This window comes from Tripterygium wilfordii, chromosome 13, assembly GCF_013401445.1.
Source record: "Tripterygium wilfordii isolate XIE 37 chromosome 13, ASM1340144v1, whole genome shotgun sequence".
In the NCBI taxonomy this organism is placed as follows: domain Eukaryota; kingdom Viridiplantae; phylum Streptophyta; class Magnoliopsida; order Celastrales; family Celastraceae; genus Tripterygium; species Tripterygium wilfordii.
Window position 1 is genome coordinate 724,997 of NC_052244.1, and position 21,808 is coordinate 746,804.

The following is a 21,808-nucleotide window of genomic DNA, read 5'->3' on the forward strand; positions in this document are numbered from 1 at the left end:
AATAATAATGTTTTTCCTGATACGCTGCAATTCTTTCAAAACATCCCTAATATCCATTCGCCCAGGCTCCATTGAGCAAGCAAATCCAATTCTGTTGGAGCCACGCGTGTGTGCTGCATACGTGGGATGTGTGTAGATATTTCTAGGATGTTATAGCATGCTGTAGCTTAGTAGATTATGTTATGTGTAAACCTCTAGAAAACATCTAAAGCTTATAAATATCGTGAATTAAGGAATAAATCGGACGGGCTAAGCTTCAAATCTGCAGTCGGCGTGGTTAACTTGCCGTCATAAAGCACATGAACTTGAACTTGTAATTAGCACCGTTTTGTTGGTCCTCTTATGGAGGTGGGTTCTCCAAATCAATTCCTTGACTGAGGAGACGATTCACCAGATTCTGGATACGAATTGCAGTAATTATTCATAAAATTCATGGAGATAGATTTTACTGCACTAAGGGTCAACTTGCACCAACGCTCCTCATTTTGACTTTCTTGAAATATTTATTCAATGAATTATATACCAATCTTATTGGCGTTAATTAGAATTGATTAGCATAGTAAATATTAATTAATATTAACCAGATCTTCGTCAAAATTGACCATTCAATTCTAGGCTTAATTGATACCTTTAATCATATTGTTAGAAAATAATTCCCGGAATAACATTTGTTTAAACAAAATCATAGCAGCAAATGCAATTTCAATTGAATCAAAAGCTGATCAACTGAAGATCAAATGGGCTTCTATAACAAAGGATGAGTACAAAATGGACTGCTGTATTCTGAAATCTGCCAATCTAAATTCTAAAGTAAACTAGGGCAATGACGAAAAAAAAAATATAGCCCATATTCCCTTTTGAAGGTTAAAAAAGAAGGATGATGGAAATTTTTACCTCTGTAGTCTGCATAAGCCGAATCCAACTTTTTCTACAACAAAATGATACTGCACGCTTAAGGCGCCAAATTGGAGGTTTCAAATGGTCTTTCATGAAACACGATGCCCATCATTCTGTTTATCCGATCGATCAGGACAAAAAAGTGCATGCTTCTATGACTAGGATAGGCTTTGTGGAGCATGCGCTACTTCTTCCTTGAATCGTTTACTAGGAATAGATTCCGACAATCTGAAGAAGAAGAAAAACCACAAGGAACTAAATTCAGCCCTATCTACAAATGCAAAGCTCTAAATTTTCAATTACGTATTTCTCATGTGTCATGTATCTTACATGTACTTACAAGGGGTACACAAACAAAATGGAAATTCCAGAAGCCCTTGAAAACAGGAAATCACAAAATTGGCTACTAAATGCAATGAGTTTGCAGGAGTTAGACCACATTCATCGCATAATAACTTTGCAATACTGATAATAATAATTAATATGCAAAAGCTGAAAGTTAGCATGCACTATGAAACATGGGAGTACTTGGAAGTTTTGTCCCTTAACAAAAGAGTTTGCTGGCTGCAACAAGGCATAGCAAGTAATCTTGAAGTTTGGACACCTAAGAACCTTAAGAAGTAAGGAAATTGGAGGTAAGATTTCACGAGGTGCTCTATTGGACACAGGAAACACTCATTTATCAAAAGTAACTGCAGTGGACTCTTGGGTGACTTTCCTATAAATATGTGGTTCAGATTTCACAGTGGTGCTAAATTGTGTAGTGTAAAAGCACGTGCTCACACACAGGAAAGAAATAACCTTCACCTGACGTTACCTAGGAGAATTCGCACGCTTCTGGACTTGTCGATTGACCAAATTGGAGGAAGTACTCCCAGTTTCAACTTCAGTTGTCTGGAAATCATCCATCAACACATATCACATCATACCATTCCAGGAATTACAACTTGAGATGATGATGATTACACAATAAGATTCCAATTGCAATCACAAATTTTACAAAATAATAGATCATTCAAAGTTCAAAAAAAGTGAACCTGGCCAAGAAAAACAGTTCTCATGCCATTGAAATAAGTTCAAAACCAACAAGTTCTTTGGAGATCTGCTGAAGCAGATAGCCTAAACGTATATGCATCTATGTGTATTAACAAGAAGGCCCAAAAGGCCATTCCCTCCATGTCAAGGAAGATGCCAATCATCTCTCCTTTTTATGAACATCAATTAAAACATAACAGAAACTCAAACATGGCATAGCTGGATCCAATAGAAAGAGGAAACGAGCATGCATTCATGACAATTAAAATAACACAATGTTCAGCTCCAAAGCACTGCCAATGGCTAATCAGCCCTTAAAGTTGGGAAGAAAATCAGTTATTCAGAAACATGGGAGTACTTGGATAATGGGTAATAAGACTGACCACCAAGCCTTACCTCTTAAAAAAGGAGTGAAAGGAGCCTGTAAAGGCGGCAGTAGTGGACATGAAGCCAGTTAACTCCCCTTTCAGTGTTCTAGCTCTCACATCTTGGTGCGATGCAAATTTCAAAAAGGAGTGCTCTCTTTCCAGATAACCAGACAACTTCTCATCTGGAAATTGCTCAGCCCACATACCCTTTATCCAAGCATCACCAATGTTTTTGAACAAAAAAATAAAATCAACTATGAAGAGCACACCTCAGGAGTACCTTCATCGAGCGACCCATCATGTTCATAAGATCCAGGATTGACAGTGTCCCATAGAAATCCATTTTGGTTTCCAGATGAGAGCTTATTGAAATCTTTGTCAACAGCTCCAGATTGAGGTTTGATATATGCAACATATTTTTCTGAGCACAACAAATACGTTCAACGCATTACCACAGATTTATATATCTTCATATGGAAAACCAAAATTAAGCATCACATGGGAGAGATAAAGTCCTAACATGAAATAATTAGAATATTTATATATCCGCACATTGTGACTGAATGATTTTTTATTAAAAAAACTAAAAGAAACCATTATAATTATGTGTGGCACTCATCAGACAATGAGGAGACAGGCATAAGAAACCTAACTTCTAGTAACCAAAATCCACCGCAACCTACTTAAAAAGTCCCGTGTGGGCTGCTCAACTAATCAGCCTCCTTAGCCTCATCACTTCACAAAAAAATATATGTTCTGGAAATTATCTAAGCATGGCTTCTTCGAGATCGTATACGAGGGGGAGAAAAGCGAAAAGTTAGCTATCTGAAATTTCTCCTTCACACAAGAAAATATAAGTCGAGACAGAAGGCCTAGAGAGATTTTACCTGCCAAGCTGTGAAGGGCATGCTCAGCTGCTTGTTGTTGAGCATCCTTTCTTGTCTTGCCCATTCCTACTCCTATCTTTTCACCAGTAAACAAAACCTATATACATAGAAATAAGATACACTTGTCAATTACAAAAGAAAAAAAAAAGAATTCCTTAGGCTTCAACAAGCTACAATCAATGCTTAAGTATCAGTGCTGCTATTGCTAAGAAGGACCGACCGACTGTTGAGGAAAAGGAGTTTTGGCCCAGGTTTAGGGATATCATGGTAAGACGGTAATAAGGCTTTTGGTACTTATGACATAAAATGAATGACACTTAAAATGATGTTATTAAGGGCATGGTGAGTATCGTCGTGAACAGTGCCATGAAGAAAACAGAGTCATCAAAGTGATTGAATGACATTCCATAGCAAGTCAAACAGCATCATATCAAAGTAATATAGAAAACTTAACCACTATCCAGTTACATGCAATATTGCGCTTCATAAATTCAAACTGTAGCACTCATTGATTTCAAAGAAAAATGTTTGTGATTGTAATTGATCTAAGCATGAAGTTTCTGATCATATCAGTCACTAAAATGAAGTTTAACGATTATATTACAGCCAATAACATAACCCCATACGAGAACAAAACATGATACTAATTGATCAATGCAGTTTTTTTTAATGGAAAAACTTTATTAAAAGGCACCAAGAAGGTGCAAACAGAGGCTACAAGGAGCAGATTTCAGATTATTAAGCTACTGGACACATACCAAAAGAAAGGCAGTAAGAGAAACAAATATTTGACTGACCTCAACAGTAAATTCCAGATCCTTACTGGTGCTTAAAACAGTCCTAAATTCAACCTGCAAAGGTCACATATTGATTACACATTAAATTGACAAAGCTTGTAAATTATGCTCAAGATTGGCATTAATCGGTACCTTTGAGCTGCATCTTCGTCCAATTTCAAGTAAAACTCCAATAGATGAATGGGATAGAGAGATATTAGACTTTAAAGCTTCATTCTGGACTTCTCTATGATTAGTAGACACGTGGTTCTGAGATACTCCAACTTCTAAAGATAAAACTCATCAGAAATAGGTGTCAATATATGTAGATCCCTCTGAAAATACAGCACATCACTAAAACAGAAGCCATAAATTAAGTTACGTGAAATAATGCTAGCCGGAGGTTTCACTGATATAGATCATGCTTAGTAGTCTAAGGATTTGTGCATGAAGGACTGGTTAGTTGTGAACAGTGTTATTTCCAAATAAGCATCATATTATGCACGTGTGCATAGACATCAAATTCTTTCAGTAAACATCATACCTCAATCTTAACTTTGACCAAATTCAAATATGTTAGTACTGGTGCAAAATGGTAACAAGCACAAGTACCTGTCTTTAAAAACTTGAGGCTGATTCATTGTAAAATACTTAAAAATAAATTCATATGCAGACAATGAAACCTAATGAGCATAACCAAACCTATGTAATGGTCTAAAAGACAACCAGAGTTCCTACATTTCCATGGCTTAACACACAAGAAATAAAAACCAAACACGGACGAAAAATGAATTTCAAATTTTCAATAAAAAAATTCCAGAATCCAGTCATTAGATTCAAAGTGCATTGCATAAAAGTGGAATTAAAGACCAGTACAAGTTCCAGGAGCCATTGATTTCTCATTTGTGATTCTATAATCACAAAATGATGCAAGTGAAGACAACCTTAAACATCTAAGACTCTAACATTACACAGTTCCCTGCGAGGCTGACTTCAGTGTTTAAAGGTACCATGACACAGCGTTCATTACACTTCATCAGACTCTGTCAATCAACCTCATCTCTGAGTTAAGGGCCTTAAGGCACAGAATTGATGGATGAACAAGTTCCTGTAGGCCTATGACTCATATCATTAGCACAATGCTTATTGCCTTGCTAACGGACACAGAGTTCCACTAAGTCTATGAAACAGGTTGCATGGATTTCCATAATGTTTAAAAAGTTGACTGCTAATGTAAAACCATGCAACTGAAAAGGGTTGCACTGATCAGATCAAACTAGCAATAATAATATGATATGCATTCAGATAACTAAATAAATTATTTACATACCTGATAGCTGACTTGCATGAGGAAGACCTTGTTTGGGCATTTCATGTCCAGCACCTGCCTGGAGAAGTGGGCATAGATGACCAGATAGTCATTTTTCAAAACTCAAAACAGGAGATGTATCAAAACCATGAAGTATTTTCTTGTAAGAATCTCAATGTAATCCATACGAACCTCTTCACCCTTCACTTGGGACACCTTCAAGGGCAAACCAATTGAAGTAGAAGCTGCACTTGGACCAAATGGATTCTGAGGAATTCGCGGCTTTGATTCTTGAACAAATCCTGAAGGCCGATTGTCAAGCTGCGCTCTGCTGGCATCTTCTTCCAACCGGCCCTTATGTGGCTGGTTAGAGGATGATACTCGTGCAGGCAACCTAGATAGCAGAGGAGGTTGACCTGAAGCTTGACTTCTCAAATCCACACCATGCTTCATGGCAGAGAGTCTTCTCTTTGTTTCATTGTCAGTCTCCTTAATTAGAGGTCCGAGCAAACTTGGTTCTAAAATATAATGCCAAAATAAATTTCAGATTCTGCTAGATTTAAGACTCTGTACAGTATAAACGCATTCCATTCCAAACATAAGTAAATTTAATTTCATACTCTGAGATGGAAAGAGTGCAGTTGATGATGCAGTGCCAACAACATTTGGAATAACTGCGACAGCTGGCTGAGAGGTTTCAGATCTCAATTCAGGATTATTTGTCGTAGATTGTGTAAGTGGTTCCATAATGCACTTCTCATCCTAAAAAAGTTAACAATATAAGAGTAAAGCCGGAGATACAGAAACAAAGAATTCCGAGGTTGAACTCTCCAATGGACCCTAAATACAAGCCGATCCACTTCGCTTTAGAGTGAAAAGCAATGCAAGGACTTAATGGTTCTTAGAAATCTAATTCATTGAAATTCCTCTAGTAAAAGGATTTAAAAAATGTCTGATGAGAAAAATTGAATGAAATTTTTGAAATGAACACATAAGCATGTGCCTGAATGCATTTATGGTTCATGCTCAGGAAGCACAACAGTATATATTCCACCATAAGCACACAGATTATCACTAGATCAGCGCATATTGCAGCACCACTCAATAAAGCTTGCAAAAAAGAAACCGGTGATTAGTATGTGAATCATTTCTTTAGTACAATTGTTCTGAACTCACCAACTGGTTTAACCTCCGATCAACTTCTGGACCATTCACACCCTCACTGATAGGAGCATTACCATTTCCGTTAGGAACAAAACTTGCATCCTGAAGTTAGTAAGGCCACATGAGCATAAATAAACAAGAATATAAAATTACCAGTAAGTTAAGCAGCAACCATTTTCAGTTCAAATACCTCTGACACCAGAAAGCTGCTCACATCCAGAGCAGGAGGTAAACTGATTACCTCATCTTCATAGAAAACTTCAGAGATCCTTCTCAGTAAGATCTCATCAAACTCCCTGAAGAAGATATAGCATTAAAAACAGGAATCATGTTCGTCTCAAGAATACTGCATTAAATAAAATCTCAAATTAGTAAAAATTGCCGCCACTTACTTGAAAAAATAACCTCTGACATTACATGCAACATTTCTTGCCACACAGAGCACTGGAACAGCATTTGCTGTCTACAGAAGACAAGGAGTGGAAAATAAGACCTGATAAATAACTTAAATATGACAAAAGGTTAGAGAAAAGAATGTAACTCAATAACTACATTCATAAAAGGTAAGATTTAGTACCTCTGCCTGAGGAGCATAGTACGGAGTAAATGCTGGAACAACATGAACTCGGGGTTGATCTTTGTCTTCCCAAACCTTAGAACGGTCATCAATCACCATAGCCATGTTTGGATGACACGTGCCATCTTGGAAGACATTTAGCAAAGATTTCCTCGAGCCTGATTCAAAATAAGGGATTAACAAAAAGATCACTAAGCAGCATAAGCAGAGCTTACATACTTCAGTATGTTAAACAACATCAATATGCCAAGTCCTAGCCAACAATTATGATTTGCCAGAACCAGAAGACTTAAAACATGCTACTACTACACCGAAGTCCATGCGAAATATATCCAATTCACAAATGGCAGATTTGAAGTAACCAATTTCATGTACTAATACAGGCTTCGTTCCAAACATGCAGAAGTAATAGAAAAAAAATCAATCAAATAGATGCGTCCAATACTCGCCTGATTTTACACAAACAACACGGTCCATAAGTTTATTTGAATTTATGAGGTGTGCTTCTGGGTCAAGAAGCCTCCACATTTCCAAGGCATAATCTCTTTCGGCCATAGTGCAAACATAAACTTCAAACCTTTTCCGTCCTTTTGCAGTCAAATAACTTCTCAAATCTTCCCACGCTGGTCGTAACTTCACAAGCACACTGGTGTCACGAATCTACATATAGGAAACAACTAACAATGAGAACGGCATTCCCACCCCCGCAAAAAAATTTAGATATCATAGCCAAGGCAATATACTCCAGTTGATTTCATACCATCTATGCAGCCCCTCAATTGCAAATAAATGAATTGCAGAGCCACGATCTTAAGGAAGTACATCATAAATGACGACAAAACAAAGAAATTAACAAGTATATAAATAAATAATGTTCATTTAAGGAACAAAATCAAGCCATACCCTATACTAATTAATGCAAAAGTATAAATTGTTTTGAAATTTAGAAGTTTCTCATTCAAAAGAGGGACGCAAAGCAGACAAGCCCACCAGAAGTTTATTATTTTCACGCTCAATTGTGAAGAAAATTATCGAGATCATGTGTGTTTGCAAGCTCTAAACAAGTTTCTCAATAAGTTGATTCTCGATATAATTAAGAAATTTGTAAGCATATGTTTATCAACCTCTCTTTTGAGCTCACAAACAAGAAAATTCATATTTTTTATTCGGTCATTCTCTAGCTTGTGAATAAGCACATTAAACAATATAATCTATATAAGAAAATGTTTACCTTATACATATATTTACCGTATATATCCATGAAAAAACACCATGAATCCAAAGTTTAGCTTGATCATGACTATGTAATTAAGTCATAACGCATAAGTCTATTTAAACATAAAACCAGGCACGTTCATGAATATTAATACAAGTTTGTTCATGAACACTCAAGCCTAAGAATCTTGTTCAAGCTTGTATGTTTACCACATAAACGAGCTTCTAATCACCTTGTCCGATGCTCTCTAATTTAATTTTCATTAAGATGACAAACCATCTTCAAGAAATCTTCCAGTCACCCTCCAATAATGTTAATAATCCACACAATCAAATCAAAATACATTTACTGAAAAAGGCATGAAAAATAACCTAAATGGTAATAAATACATGAAGTCCTGTTATTTTCACCTCAGGACTGATACGAGTAAGTACAATACCCCTCTCCGGCAATCGAATGACCGGCCGGACAATCTTCCCATGGCCATCGGGGAGTGGAGGAACCTCTTCGAGCTGAACCTTAAACACCCTTCCATTATCCACAACACAGTTGTTCTCAGTGTACTGCTTCAACAGCGCTCGATCTTCCATGTAGCGTCTCATCTCAGCTGACATCCCTGTTAACCTCATCGGATCAGTTTCACGTGCAATCCACCCTCGTAGAGCTTCGATCCTGTCCTCAAAGGACTTCATGGTATTCGCTACTATAAGCGTCTCATCAAGATCAAATACAATTGCAAGGCACCGCATATTCAGCATCCTCAAGCAAGAATTGTACAGACCTGCGGGCACGGCACAGCACCAAAAGCACGGAAACTTCTGCTGCTTACTCGGCATTGCAACTAAATGGATCTCCTCGTCTCCAAGTAACACAACCGCCGTCTGTTACAACAAAACAAAGGATCACTCACTGTAAATAAGACCAGACATCAATATAACACTACAACAAAGTCAAGTCGGTTAACCAGTTTGAATATACAAACACAATCAACAGATGCGAGACCTTCAATTCATGAAAGCAAGACGCATTGAGATCGATCAACTGCTTCTGTTCCTGAGGCGACGAGTACTCCAGCTTGCATCGAACAGAGAACGAAGAAATTGTCTGTAGAATTGAAAGAGGAGGACATCGGTCGCTGATCTGGGATATGTGATGAATTCGAATCTCGTTGTTCGGGAACTGGAAATTCTGGTCCTTCATGGGAACAATATCAAGCTCTCCCAACCAGATGTCCCCGTGATAGACCGCGGATTTAAACCCTAAACGACTCATCTAAAGTCGCTCTCAATTCGAATTCAACGGGAAAATCGAAGAAATAACGGCGAACAGAGAGTAAGAGCCAGAGTGCGGAAAATTTGGCTTCTGCGACGCCCGTTTTCTCTGCTTCTCCCCTCACTCTATCTGGAAGGAATTGGGGCATCGGCTTAATTTTATAGTAGTGGTTCTCGACTGAAATTACGAGAATACCATATAAGTATATAACAAGCCAGATAAACAAAGGTCGTGCCCTTCGCGGGAACTCGTCAAGGGCTGTGATTTACACAAGTTTTGAGCGTACGATAAGGTGGGGCCAGGAAGATTTCCCTTTATTGACATTTTCTTTCTAATCAAACAATATCATAAATGAAGTTACGAATATTCAGATACGTGATAAATTTGGATGGGGCTGTTTTCAGCGAAGTCCGGTCTATTGCCTATTGCTGTGGGTGCTATTATCCGAGACCACGAGGGACATGTTTACACTGATCGTAGATCGTATGGTTGGTTCTCATGAACTGCATGATGTCATTCAAAACTAGCTCCATTTCCGAGGATGTCATAAGAGTTGAGATCGAGGGTAGGATGATTCTTTATGAATCGAGCATTGGTCTACCCAAGGAAGTAAGCGAGCTATGGGGGCCCCGAGTGTGTACTTGGGGAACCTCTTCGATACTCAAATAAGCAGTAGTTAAAAATTGAGAATGTTCAATCAAAACTCTCTACTCTCAAATTGCTATTATGTATGCATGAGTCCAAAAGTTGTGAATCTAGTTACTTGTGGTGGAGGGTCTCATTTTATATGAGTTTGGAGATGTCAATTATGAGAGATCATGAGTTTCTCTACATGAACTGCTAAGATCATGGGTGAGTATGTGGGTTAGTGAACCCAGCATTTACTCCATTCGTAATTGATCTCTTTACGAGCCCTCGATCATGGGCATGCTCTTCATACCAAGCATAGATGATCGGTGGGGATTCTAAGGGAGGCTCCTCGATCATGTCGAGATGCTCTTCTCCCCTCCCTCTTTGTATGCTCTTCTGATGGTTTCCCTCATTGCCCATGTGTTAGGACACATGTCATGTTCTCATTGAAGGTTATTTTGGGTGTCATCATCACAAATAGCTGAAGCACCTCACAGTTTATTTCATAACTTTAAGTTCAGTTTTTTTTCCACAACTTAAGAGCTAGCATTAAAAATCAAGATAACCGCTCCGACAAACACACACTAACCCTCCTAAAAAATATATTTTTTAATTAATAAAAAAAGCGCGCGTCTACCACACCTGCGGGACATACAAACACATTCCCGCCCGCACAGTCGCGACGCCCAGAGAATCTCACTCACGAAATTTGTGCGCACAGTCTAAAGCGTGACTGATTCTGTGCACTCAAAACCATTGTACTCAATCAGACGATGCCGTTTTATCCACAAACTTCATAAGAACGCTCTACGTGTCAAGTAATACAGCGATTGTATGTGTTGATGAAGAGAAACCTTTGAGATTCAGACACCGCATCAATTGACTGGGGTCAGGAAGGAGAGAGCGAAAGAGAATCTTTGTCATGTCATCGTTCACCGGTTCATTTGGCGACGAATCGCCAGTTACCGGGTCGACGACTCGTCCCTTCGACGACGATGGCTATATCGGCTACGATCCTCGCATCCAGTCCCAGCGATTCGACTCTTTCACTAACTTCGACGCCAATTCTGTCAAGGACTCCGTCGGAGACTCGTCACCGATTTTCGGCTCCCAATCTTACAGCGCTGGACATGAAGTGTTTTCTCCGCTGCAGGAAGCTAGCGGAGGTTTTGGGGCAACTGATGGCTCGGTCTTGCCACCGTCGTCTGAGATGGAACCGGAGGAGGGTTTCGCACTGAGAGAGTGGCGGAGGTGAGCTCGTGTTGTCTGTTTTTTTCCCCTACTTAGCTACTTTTTGATTGCTTCTGCCGTCACTCCCAAGCTTAATTGAGTATTAGAACTGCAATCATGTAGATCTCTTGAACATTCGTATTTTTTGTTCTACACAAAAGATTATTCGATTCGTTGCTCAGCTTCGTTACCTTTCTCATCAAGCAGAGACAGTTGTCAATTCGTTTCTCAGCTTCTGTACCTTACGTTGTTTTTGCTTGTAGTGATCTGTAGATCTATGCTGATCATGTGTTTGCGATATGACCTGTAAAATTGTGGATGAAAGAGCAGGCAAAACGCAATCAGTTTGGAAAAGAAGGAGACGCTAGAGAAAGAGCTGTTGCAGCAGATAATAGCGGAGGCCGAGGAGTACAAAGCTGAGTTTTACAGGAAGTGCCATGTTGCCGTTGAGAACAACAAAGCTTCTAACAGAGAGAAGGAGAAGGTGAATGATGTCGAATACAATTTGGACTTTTGTGATTAGATAGTTATATCGAAAATCTTGGAACAGGATTAGCTGAGCCTTATCATCTATTCATAGTTCGTCTAACACTCATCTAGGAGTTTGGTGGTGCTCTTTTTGAGTATCAACACAATTTACTTACGGAAAATTGAAGTCCTCGTTAGCAACCGAAATAGAGTAAATAAATATGGCTAATCGATGCACATCACGTAAGTTGAACCTGCTTTCTACAGATTTTAGTGATTGGAGTCCTTTGCTGGATTGTTTATTCACATTGGTTTTTATTATTATCATTATTTATTGAGAAATAAGATTATGCTGTTGGCATGAGCATTTTGAGGTTACACATGAAATTGTTGACTCAAAACACATGCTAGGTAGGCTAATGGAAAACTGGAAATAAAATAAATGGAGTTTCAGTGGAATCTTATCAGTCAATGCTAGTTGACCTATTTGGTTAGTTGTAGTAAGTTATATAGTAAATGACTTGGCTGACGTTAGCACCTGATAAGTGAATATGGTCGAGTTATGGAGATTACTGATAAATCTTTACTTGAGTTCTTCGTTTATTTGGTCGCAAAGGGCATGAAGTTGTGGGGAGTGTATATGATGATGTGATACGTGTGGATGCACTTGAAAATGAGTTGCAACATTTTGCAATGTGGACTTGAAAACTAGTTGTTAGTTAATGCTGATTGAAATTTATAAAAGGCACAATGTATCCTTGTTCATATCTCTTTGAAGAACAAAATGCATAATCAATTACTATGTTCCGCTATGATGTAAGTATCATTTCATTTATCTTTTCATTTTGAAGAAGTGGGATTGGTCTTTACATCAGATTGTGAGCCAGTATAACATATACTTATTCATGACTTATTGTCAGCTATTTTTGGCGAACCGAGATAAGTTCCACACTGAAGCGGGACAGAATTACTGGAAGGCAATTGGAGAACTCATTCCTCGTGAGGTGCCAACTATTAAGAAAAGGGGGAAGAAGGATCAAGAGAACAAGAAGCCCTCCATTGTTGTCATCCAGGGACCCAAGCCTGGGAAGCCAACAGATCTCTCAAGGATGCGTCATATACTACTGAAGCTTAAGCACAATCCACCGCCCCACATGAAGCCTAAGCCAGTTTCATTAGCAGAACCTAAAAAAGATGCTAAAGCTGCTCCCGCTCCTTCTGGTGCTGCTTCTACAAAGACGGCAGTGGTGACTCCTGAACCTAAAGCTACTGCTTGACTGTGGTGCTGATGGCAGCAAAATCTGTGAATACATGTGGAAATTATTAGTTGTGATTCATAGCTGTTTTTGTCTATATGGTCTTTTATTCCTATATATCTATTGTTTGAGCATAGCTTGGAGATTAGTGTTACCCTATGTAAAAAAGGTTTTGTTACTTCTATCAGTTTGTTAGGTTATGGTTTTGATTTGGTGTGGTTTATTCTGCCCGTGCTTTAATTTTCTGGTTTGAAGCTTTTCTTTGAAGTTTGAACATGGCTTCATCTTTGTGCTGCTAATGGGGCTGATGTTTTGAGCCGGTGTTTGCATTTGAAGCTTTCATTCCCAATGACCTTTTATCTAACTCTCACTATGTAGCCCGTGGATGCAATATTTGTCATCTATCGGGCCGGTCAGGCCCACTTAAATTGTCGGGCCAAAGCCCGGTCTAAATCTAAATAAGCTAAATCCAAGCCCTGCCCTTAAAACAAAGGGTCTAAATTTTAAATCTAGCATGGTCCATGGGCAAAAAATAATTTACAAAGCCAGTATTCCACCGGACGGAGTGGGGCGGACCTACATGATACATTGACACCCCTCTAATGGTCGTCATGCTTCCACATTAGTGGGCCTATACCATCAACTCATGAGAAGCCGAGCATCAGAGCAATAGAGGATGTTTCAACGTTAATGGGCCTGAATCCTGATACCCCGTGAAAAGTCCAGTATGTTTTGTGGGCCGGGCCTACATGATACCCTTTTAAATTCTCATGGAGTAATGGTCGTCTTACTTCAACATTAGTGGGCCTCGTCCATCAATTAATAGCCCAGTTTATGTTTCAAGGTTAGTGGGCCTTCGCCTAATCGAAATTGATTATGACGAATAAAGTAATAAACCATGCAGCCCAATTGCCTGAATGATTTTGTTTTAAAGAGTCTACCGCATATCAAATCCAAATCCAAATACTAAAATGCTACAAAGATCGTTCACAAATGATACTTCGAGCATTCTCAAACACAGTTCGTCTACAGCCCAATAAGTAAATTAGCTAGCTAACAACAAATCTTCCACCATACAGTTCCTAAAGCCTCTTATTCTCAAAGAGAAAGATAGTAGTTTCTATGGCCTGAAAGAAAAGGCACAAACTGATTTTTTATTTTTGATAAAAAAATTGTAAGCTAATTAATGTATATAATTATATGTGCAGAATCAGCAAATACACATTCAACTTAATTTTACCTCGTATTCTTTCAGAAGGCATCCTCGCTAAAAGGTCGCAAGGGGAGTAAGCATTGGGCTCTACTTTTGCGCCCATTCACAAGGTATGCAGGAATAAGAGGGTCACAAAGCACAGTTGAACATCATTATCTTGGAAGCATATGTGTCATACTTGAGCTATATACATGGCTTGTGGTTATAAGAGGATCCACGGATTGCTTACCCTTGTTTTTCTGAGAAGATGATGTCTCTCTGGAACTACCTACACCCGAGTGCTGAGAAGCATGTGCCCTGTACACCCCCGGCTCGGTTAATGCTTTCTCATTTAGGTGAACATTTTTGGCAAGCATCTGTAGTACTTGCTTCATGTTGGGTCTCTGTTGGGCAGCTGCCTGGGTGCAAAATAATGCAACCTTAATGAAGCGAATCACCTCATTTTCCGGATATTCTGTCAATTCTGGATCAACCATATGCAGAAGCCTTTCCTCTTTCCTCAGTTTCCATGCCTGCAGAGTGCAGCAATACTTGAATCAGACCACCTACTTTCTAAGAACATTTTACATACAAAACAATATAATTTTTGTACAATCTCCATAAACCAACTACATAATATTCTAAATGAACATCATGGAATAAGGGTTTATTTTTCTTTTGGATACAGTAAGGTAACAGAGATATGGTGTGTAAATGCTTCATCTTCAGCATCGGACATGGCAGAGGGGCGTCGATCAACAATGGAGCTACACTAATAGTCTGTCAAGCAAAGACTAAATAAACGATTGGATACCATTTGGTCCATTTCACATAGCTAACAAGTAAAGACCAAATGGGCCAGTGGATAATTAACCAAGCTCTTAAGTATCATCTCTCGTAGAATCATCCATCCGAATGAATGAAAGAAAAACAACTTCCACTAGCTATCCAGTTAAAACTAACATGTGATGCATTAAGAATACCAGAATACCAGGAAAAGATTTTAGCAATTAATCTAAAATCACCAAGTCAGACTAATCTAAAATAAACTAAAGAGTGAGGCTGCCAAATAACTATATTGCCCAACCTGCAATAGAATTCTATTTTCAGAAAACAAACTTAAATGCAGTGGAATCAATGAACAGAGTTTCGGAGGATACCCATTCAACAAGAACCAACATATCCTCCTCAAATGCTGCCTTACTACTGCTTTTCCCACTAATTATTTCAAGTACAAGCACCCCAAAACTGTATACATCTGCCTTCTTTGTAAGCTGTCCTAGAAGAGCATACTCTGGGGCAAGATATCCTCTGTAGCCATATTATATCAACAAAGTGAATGAAACAAAAAACGAGATATATTTAAAAAAAAAAACAAAACAAAACAGGGGGAAAGGCTGTAAAATTCAACACAGTATTGTATCATTCTACGAAGCAAGGTTGCCAATTTATGAGAAGTTTCCATGTTTGGAAAAGTAACAATGCAAGCAGGTATGTCATGATATCGTCTCTTTTCTTTAGTTGTGGTTTGCACTTCTTTCAGTGTTTCATTTACTCACCACTGCCTCAAGCTCATCAATTTAAGGTTCTTTTACCCTTTGAAGAGAAGATGAAATATCCCATCTCAATCCTCTAGAATGGGCAATGAAATATGTTATTAATGCCACAAAAATATTTGATTTCACAAATTTACAACAACCTAGACCAGATGAGCTGATCTCCTTTGAACTGGCATTGCCCACATGCAGATGATTGTAATAATTTCTACAAGCATCATGACAGTTGATTCTAGTCGCTACTACTGAAATCATACTTTAAAGTTTAAACCTTCTTTCCCCTCAAATTTCTCAAAGGTGAACAGCCAAAGGAGTTCATGTATAACGAAAAATGCAACAAAAAGTTCTACTTACACTGTTCCTGCTACTCTAGTGCTAACATGAGTGACGTTGTCAGGAAATAGTTTAGCCAGCCCAAAATCCCCTATTTTAGGGGTAAAATTTCCATCAAGAAGTACATTGCTAGCTTTTATATCTCTGTGAACAATATGTGGTTCAGCTTCTTCATGAAGAAATGCAAGACCAGAAGCTGTGCCCAGACAAATAGCAGCTCTCTGGGGCCAGCTCAGAGCAACGTGTTTACTTTTTGAGCCTAAAAGAATGAGTACTCAACATTAGCAGAGAAAAACTATAAAATTCATATTTGCATCCTTATCTATGAAGCTAGACTAGAGAGGTAACAAGTTAAACAATTTCCGTGCACAAGACTCTCACAATGTGTGGGGTCGGAGACAAATAAGATGTGACTATGTAAACAAACCTTACTTCCACATAATATGTAGAGAGGGTATTTCCGGGAATTGAACCACCAGGCTAGACAAGAGGCGGAGGGAGAAATAAATCAAACTCATCAATTGTAAAGTAACCAAAAAAGTATATATCTTCTTCTGAGGACCCGAATTTGTATTCTATGGCCCTAGTACTCTCATCATATTGAACTAGCCCCAAAAAACAGAAATAAACCAAAAAGAGCATAAGCACTTCGAATGGCATCGGGTGGTTGGTAAAGGAAAAGCAGATGCTCAACTAAACAGGTCATTAGACAAGAGAGTATTGAAACACAAAGGAATTATGTAAGTTCAAAAATTATCAAAGAACTTTTAAATATTGATATTACCTAGTAAGACACTTGCAAGGCTGTTGTTCTCCATATATTCATAGACCAATATTCGATTATTTCCCTCAACACAACACCCAACGAGTTCAACAAGGTTTGGATGTCGTATAGTCGAAATCATATTTATCTCCGTCAAGAATTCCTGCGTTCCTTGTTTAGATTCTGCAGAAAGACACTTGATGGCTACGTGAGTACCATTTCTTAAAACTCCCTGCGAACATAGAAAGGAACATGTAAGGTAGTCAATCAAAGGAAACCAAAATAAAATAGTGATCATTAGTCTCACCCTATAGACAACCCCAAAACCACCTCCACCAATCCGACATGATGGATGGAAATCATCTGTTGCTGATCTCAATGAATTATAAGAAAATAGCCTTACATTGTTGGTGGCAATCTCTAAAATGCACAAACAACACAAGACACACAAGCATGTAAGAAAATGTGAGTAAATCCCTAATCACAGAGACAAATTAAATAATGAAACCAAAAAAGGAAAAAAAAAATAAAAATAGATTAGAGATAATACTGTAACGTAATCAACTGAGCTAATTAGAACATGAGCAAGAACACACCAATATCTCAAACTCTATACAGAAATCGGATAGTATCTCCATTTTCTTACCTTCTCCCTTTGCCCGGCCTCGACTGTCTCTTTGTTTACAGCTGTTGAATACACCAAAACAGCTACTCGTCATTGCTCCACAATTCAACCGGCCTTACACATGAAAAACTTCAACCCATAGCTTCTTCAACGGAATCAACCCTAAATCATCCAAAAAGAAGAAGAAGAAAAAAAGTCTCCTGCTGTTAACATAATCCAAACAGACGCAACAAAACTAATCAATTCAAGAAAATAATCACAAAAGTGAACAATCGCGGAATTACAAGCCCTAACCTGATCCCTATAAGCTCTTCGAACGGAACGGTGTACAAGGAGAAGGGAAAAAGCTCTTTGAGACGGAGGGAGTGGGTAGAAAAGAAACGGCAACAACAGTATCCATAATTCACCGAATATAATAAAAAACAATGGAAATTGGAACGATCGTGCTGGTACGAATTTTCCTTCTTTTTTTTTTCTTTCTGATGATTGACAATTTAAGAGAACCAAAACATAACCACGCAGAGAAAGAAAACCGGTGGGTTGGTGAAAGAGACGGGCGAAGACCCATGAAACCTTTTTCACACGTGAGTACTCATCTTCATAATTTCATCTAAACAGACAACCAGATGACTCTTGACGACTTTTGTAATCAACGTAATATTGCATTATGATCTTTGTGGACACAAATAAGTTTGACGTGGAGTTGACTGATTTTAAATACAGTCACTCTTCAGTTTCAATGGCTAAAATTTAAGGCGGGAACAGCCCGCCACTCCATACTAGCAATAATTTGTCTGATTTTGATTGGAGTCCAAACGGCTAATACAAAACCAGTTCATGAGTTTAGCGTCCCTGCAGTAAAAACTGCTAAGTAATCCTTGTAGTTTTGTGTCGATCTGTTTCAGAGTGTGTGAGACCCACACTATTTTTTAAATTGAAAAAAAAATAGGAAGTTCTCGCAGCAACTGTAGTACGTATCCCCTCTAACGAATTTAATTGGTTGGAGCATGTGGACAGCAGGCTTGACTATACAAGTCATTGTCTGGGGACTTAATGTAGTCGGAGTTGTTGGAGTCGGATAAGAATTTGTCAAAATTTTCTGAGCGGGATATGATATTCCCTAGTCATTTGAATGGAGCTTAAACTACTTGTCGATTATTATTATGCATGGCATGGCATTTGCAATGAATCACAAGTTTTCAAATTTCAAGTTGAGTTGGTAGTAGGTCCCTTCTCTACCTAGCAATCAATTGTCAACGTTGCAATAGAAAGACATGGACGCACTGCACTAACAAAGTTACAAGCAATGTACAAAAAATAACAAAAGTCAAATTCACCCTACTATTTTAACAAAAGAGACGTGTTGACGGGAAATAATAGTAAGAATTTAACAATATGTAGCGGTCTTATTGATTAATATCTCATACAAAACCTAAATAAGTATTGACTTTTTTTTTTATAGGTGAATAAGCATGAAAGAACGGATATTTTACATTGAATAATGTCTCCCTGACAAAGATACAATACTGTCATTTGAACATTCGATATGGACATAAACTCAGCCCATCAAGTTCGCACCCACATAAAGTATTTTCAACTGACAACATGATAAGTTGGACCAAGGAAGATCTGAACAACTACAAGATTACAATGCAAAATTATATACTCCGTATGGATTCCAATTGAAGCAGTTGACCACGTATAACGGATCAGAGACGGATGATCTCCAAGCAACAGTCTTGGCACATTTGAGCGCTCAATGGGGTGCATAGAAGTGTCAAAAATGAATAGACAAAGAAGGAACAGTATGAAAAGGGTAAAAATTGCAAAGGGGTATGGAAACACTTGCAAGCAGTACTTATATTTCATTTAACACCAGGGAAAAAAATTCCAATCAAAGAGAACTGGATTTCATAAAACTCAGGAAACAAAAAGAGAGTATATTGGCATGCAAAAATGGGGCTTTCCTTGAATTTCAATTAGGAGAAAGTCTGCCTTGAGGAACCATTCTGTTGACCTCACCAACTCTCTGCGGAGGCCATACAATGTGGGTGACCCTCCCCCGAACTAAACCCAATGGAACCTGTCACGAATAGCCTATTTGGTTTAGGTGAACAAGGAAATGTTTTCGACAGTTGGAACAATTATCATCAAAGTTTTCACTTTGCTATGGTTAAAGCTATCCACAAATAGGGTGGCATGGAAAACTTACCGGGCCAAAAGATCTTGAATCCAAGCTGAATGCTGAATTGTCTCCCTCCACCCAACAATGTCCTTTAGGAACCTTGACTACATCATAAGAATATGGTCCTCCAATCCAATCACCCGGTAAGCCGATAATTCTCTTTATTTGTCTCTCCTTGTAATTACTTGGAGAACTGGAGAGATTCAATTTAGCAACATCAGATTACAACACAAAAGGTTTTGCATCAACAGCATGCTTCAAGACTATTCATACACTGTAAACTGATATTATGTATGCGTATCATAACTGAAATGTTTGATAAATGATAACAATAACCAATATCGATATCCTTGACAAGGATTAATAAGACACTATCCCATTATTACTTTGATCAACTTCTCAAAGTACTCCGTTTCATGCACTATGTATGGCAAAGACACCAATGAGCCAATGACTTGTTAGAAACTCAATTAGAGGTCGAAAAACAACTTGAAGAATGACTATTGGTCGAATGAGCCACTGTGTTCTGGATCAAAGGAGCTGACTGCTGAGATCAAACTTCAGTAAACGAATAAGCCAACTCAGAGTTTGAAAGATACTGGCTATGGATCGCAACTACATATGATACTCTTAATGTTATCTAAATCACAAGAAATTCCAAACCAACTAGAACCAATTCAATTTGACTGGTCAACATGGAGCATCATTGTCATCATCATCATTAACCGGTCGACACAGCTTCACAAAATAGTTCAATATAATGAAAATAAATATGGCACAATTGGATTATTATGGCAATTGTAACACAAATTTAATTCTATCTAATGTAAGCTGATATCGATTTTCATATTATATCTGGCTTGCACATACAATTGGTTTGGCATACATTTGTCTCAGCTCCATAACGATGTTGGGGAACACCTTTCTTATAATGTAATCAAAATTGGGTTATCAGAGCAAACAATAGTACAAATGCTTCTTTAACCAGAAATCGAGAAGACCTTACCTGAAAACTACCACATCACCGTGTGAAAATTTGTAATTTGTAAGGCAAAACTTTTCCACCAGAACCATGTCATCTGCATCCAAACCATGATAAGACAATGATAATTGCAATGGAGGTGCAACACTTACTTTTAAATATATTACCAGTTCGTGACCCAAAAGTGGTATTGGTTCCAGGATTAAATGTGGGGCTCATAGAGGCTCCCCGGACAGGAAGAATGCTGGCATAATCAGAAATGGTGAAGGTAATGAGTCCAAATGTGAATGACTTCTTTGCAACATCCCATAAAAAATTTCGAGTTCCCATGTCCAAATTTGCCTGAAAATGTGTCAGTTGAAAAGGTAACCAATTAGAGCGCGCCATCAACAATGAAAATTTCACCTACTACTTCGATTACAATCATCCCCGCAGAACTCCCAGTGAGGCCAAAAGCTGCTTACACAGAAGGAAAGAACAGAGGGCATGTGGATTGGTCCAATAGAGTTAGGGTTTACGGGGTTTTACGACAAGCTCCCTCTCAGGCATTTCAACAAACAGGTTCAAGAATAACAACTATCATATACTCCCATCGGCATTCTAACGTAACTAATTTAATGGAAGAAAAATCACCGAAAATAATTCCATGTATTAACAAACAAGATACTATGAATTGACAAAACAGTGGGCACACCGCAGACGTACCTCAGTACCTGTCAGCTCAATCTCGACAGTGGTGAGATCTCCATAATTTTAAACCGTCTGTATGTGTTCTTTCAAAACCGCAGGAGATGAGGAAGAAGGGCCTGGTATGTAAAAGCCAATACCATCAAAATTCATAAATTCCGGCGGTGAGTTTGGCTACTGACAGAAATGGCGGTCAAAGATGGGAAAGCGTTGGTACGTCAATTTGTAGATGGTCTCTCAAGTGGGTAGGCCCGGTTGTTGAGTGGGCCTTTACTAGTAACAGGCTAACAGCAGCTTGGACCGTAAGCCCAGGAAAGCAACCATTGCAAGGCGGGCGTGCTTGCTTGATGTCAGCCGTCGGCCACGCCCAGTGGGTGGAAGAATGGGCCTCCTGGGTACA

General features: G+C 38.6%; 4 protein-coding genes and 1 pseudogene across 15 annotated transcripts; 1 reads left to right on the top strand and 4 right to left on the bottom strand.

The window, feature by feature from the left end:
- Window positions 1-685: 685 nt before the first annotated feature.
- On the bottom strand, window positions 686-9,666 carry LOC120013049 (RNA polymerase II C-terminal domain phosphatase-like 2). 10 transcript variants are annotated; one of them, XR_005471340.1, is made up of 17 exons: window positions 9,232-9,665; window positions 8,640-9,110; window positions 7,463-7,673; window positions 7,014-7,171; window positions 6,829-6,899; window positions 6,627-6,732; window positions 6,449-6,538; window positions 5,893-6,034; window positions 5,465-5,790; window positions 5,294-5,351; window positions 4,117-4,250; window positions 3,985-4,038; window positions 3,188-3,284; window positions 2,570-2,721; window positions 2,329-2,482; window positions 1,715-1,791; window positions 686-1,125 (listed from the first exon to the last, which is right to left on the bottom strand). XR_005471340.1 is itself a non-coding variant. In XM_038864664.1 (17 exons), the coding sequence occupies exons 1-17, from the start codon at window positions 9,499-9,501 to the stop codon at window positions 1,056-1,058; spliced, it is 2,637 nt and encodes an 878-aa protein (XP_038720592.1). In that variant the 5' UTR covers window positions 9,502-9,666; the 3' UTR covers window positions 686-1,055. The 10 variants fall into 10 exon arrangements, 7 of the variants coding, with proteins under 7 accessions (XP_038720592.1, XP_038720593.1, XP_038720591.1 ...); XM_038864664.1 differs by having other exon boundaries at window positions 1,705-1,791; window positions 2,581-2,721; window positions 4,117-4,247; window positions 9,232-9,666; XM_038864665.1 differs by having other exon boundaries at window positions 2,581-2,721.
- LOC120014000 lies at window positions 1,982-2,115 on the bottom strand (annotated as a pseudogene).
- A 1,283-nt stretch (window positions 9,667-10,949) lies between the features above and the next one.
- LOC120013936 (clathrin light chain 2-like) lies at window positions 10,950-13,308 on the top strand. Its single transcript, XM_038865922.1, has 3 exons — window positions 10,950-11,382; window positions 11,692-11,845; window positions 12,750-13,308. The coding sequence occupies exons 1-3, from the start codon at window positions 11,054-11,056 to the stop codon at window positions 13,104-13,106; spliced, it is 840 nt and encodes a 279-aa protein (XP_038721850.1). The 5' UTR covers window positions 10,950-11,053; the 3' UTR covers window positions 13,107-13,308.
- A 763-nt stretch (window positions 13,309-14,071) lies between these two features.
- On the bottom strand, window positions 14,072-18,077 carry LOC120013330 (putative serine/threonine-protein kinase). Of its 2 annotated transcripts, XR_005471397.1 has the most exons (8): window positions 17,849-18,077; window positions 17,576-17,716; window positions 17,237-17,349; window positions 16,951-17,161; window positions 16,188-16,425; window positions 15,438-15,588; window positions 14,326-14,810; window positions 14,072-14,212 (listed from the first exon to the last, which is right to left on the bottom strand). XR_005471397.1 is itself a non-coding variant. In XM_038865104.1 (7 exons), exons 2-7 carry the CDS (start codon window positions 17,646-17,648, stop codon window positions 14,451-14,453), a joined length of 1,146 nt encoding a protein of 381 aa, XP_038721032.1. In that variant the 5' UTR covers window positions 17,649-17,716; window positions 17,849-18,077; the 3' UTR covers window positions 14,072-14,450. The 2 variants fall into 2 exon arrangements, 1 of the variants encoding a protein (XP_038721032.1); XM_038865104.1 differs by having other exon boundaries at window positions 14,072-14,810.
- A 946-nt stretch (window positions 18,078-19,023) lies between these two features.
- On the bottom strand, window positions 19,024-21,603 carry LOC120013331 (mitochondrial inner membrane protease subunit 2-like). Of its 2 annotated transcripts, none has more exons than XM_038865107.1 (5): window positions 21,435-21,603; window positions 20,889-21,063; window positions 20,746-20,818; window positions 19,767-19,932; window positions 19,024-19,637 (listed from the first exon to the last, which is right to left on the bottom strand). In XM_038865107.1, the coding sequence occupies exons 2-5, from the start codon at window positions 21,049-21,051 to the stop codon at window positions 19,530-19,532; spliced, it is 510 nt and encodes a 169-aa protein (XP_038721035.1). In that variant the 5' UTR covers window positions 21,052-21,063; window positions 21,435-21,603; the 3' UTR covers window positions 19,024-19,529. The 2 variants fall into 2 exon arrangements, with proteins under 2 accessions (XP_038721035.1, XP_038721034.1); XM_038865106.1 differs by having other exon boundaries at window positions 21,427-21,602.
- Between the last annotated feature and the right edge of the window lie 205 nt (window positions 21,604-21,808).

Excerpts from the sequence above, each read along its gene's own strand:
- LOC120013331 (XM_038865107.1), bottom strand. The coding sequence starts at position 21,051 with ATGGGAACTCGAAATTTTTTATGGGATGTTGCAAAGAAGTCATTCACA. Across the intron at positions 20,819-20,888 it reads CACTTTTGGGTCACGAACTG|ATGACATGGTTCTGGTGGAA; the intron begins GTAATATATTTA and ends GTTTGGATGCAG. Across the intron at positions 19,638-19,766 it reads ATTCAAGATCTTTTGGCCCG|GTTCCATTGGGTTTAGTTCG; the intron begins GTAAGTTTTCCA and ends TATTCGTGACAG.
- LOC120013936 (XM_038865922.1), top strand. The coding sequence starts at position 11,054 with ATGTCATCGTTCACCGGTTCATTTGGCGACGAATCGCCAGTTACCGGG. Across the intron at positions 11,383-11,691 it reads GCACTGAGAGAGTGGCGGAG|GCAAAACGCAATCAGTTTGG; the intron begins GTGAGCTCGTGT and ends ATGAAAGAGCAG. Across the intron at positions 11,846-12,749 it reads CTAACAGAGAGAAGGAGAAG|CTATTTTTGGCGAACCGAGA; the intron begins GTGAATGATGTC and ends ACTTATTGTCAG.
- LOC120013049 (XM_038864663.1), bottom strand. The coding sequence starts at position 9,501 with ATGAGTCGTTTAGGGTTTAAATCCGCGGTCTATCACGGGGACATCTGG. Across the intron at positions 6,539-6,626 it reads GCAGCTTTCTGGTGTCAGAG|GATGCAAGTTTTGTTCCTAA; the intron begins GTATTTGAACTG and ends TACTAACTTCAG. Across the intron at positions 2,722-3,187 it reads TGCCCTTCACAGCTTGGCAG|AAAAATATGTTGCATATATC; the intron begins GTAAAATCTCTC and ends TGTTGTGCTCAG.
- LOC120013330 (XM_038865104.1), bottom strand. The coding sequence starts at position 17,648 with ATGACGAGTAGCTGTTTTGGTGTATTCAACAGCTGTAAACAAAGAGAC. Across the intron at positions 17,162-17,236 it reads GTTTTGGGGTTGTCTATAGG|GGAGTTTTAAGAAATGGTAC; the intron begins GTGAGACTAATG and ends CTATGTTCGCAG. Across the intron at positions 14,811-15,437 it reads TGTTGGTTCTTGTTGAATGG|GCATGGAAACTGAGGAAAGA; the intron begins GTATCCTCCGAA and ends TGCACTCTGCAG.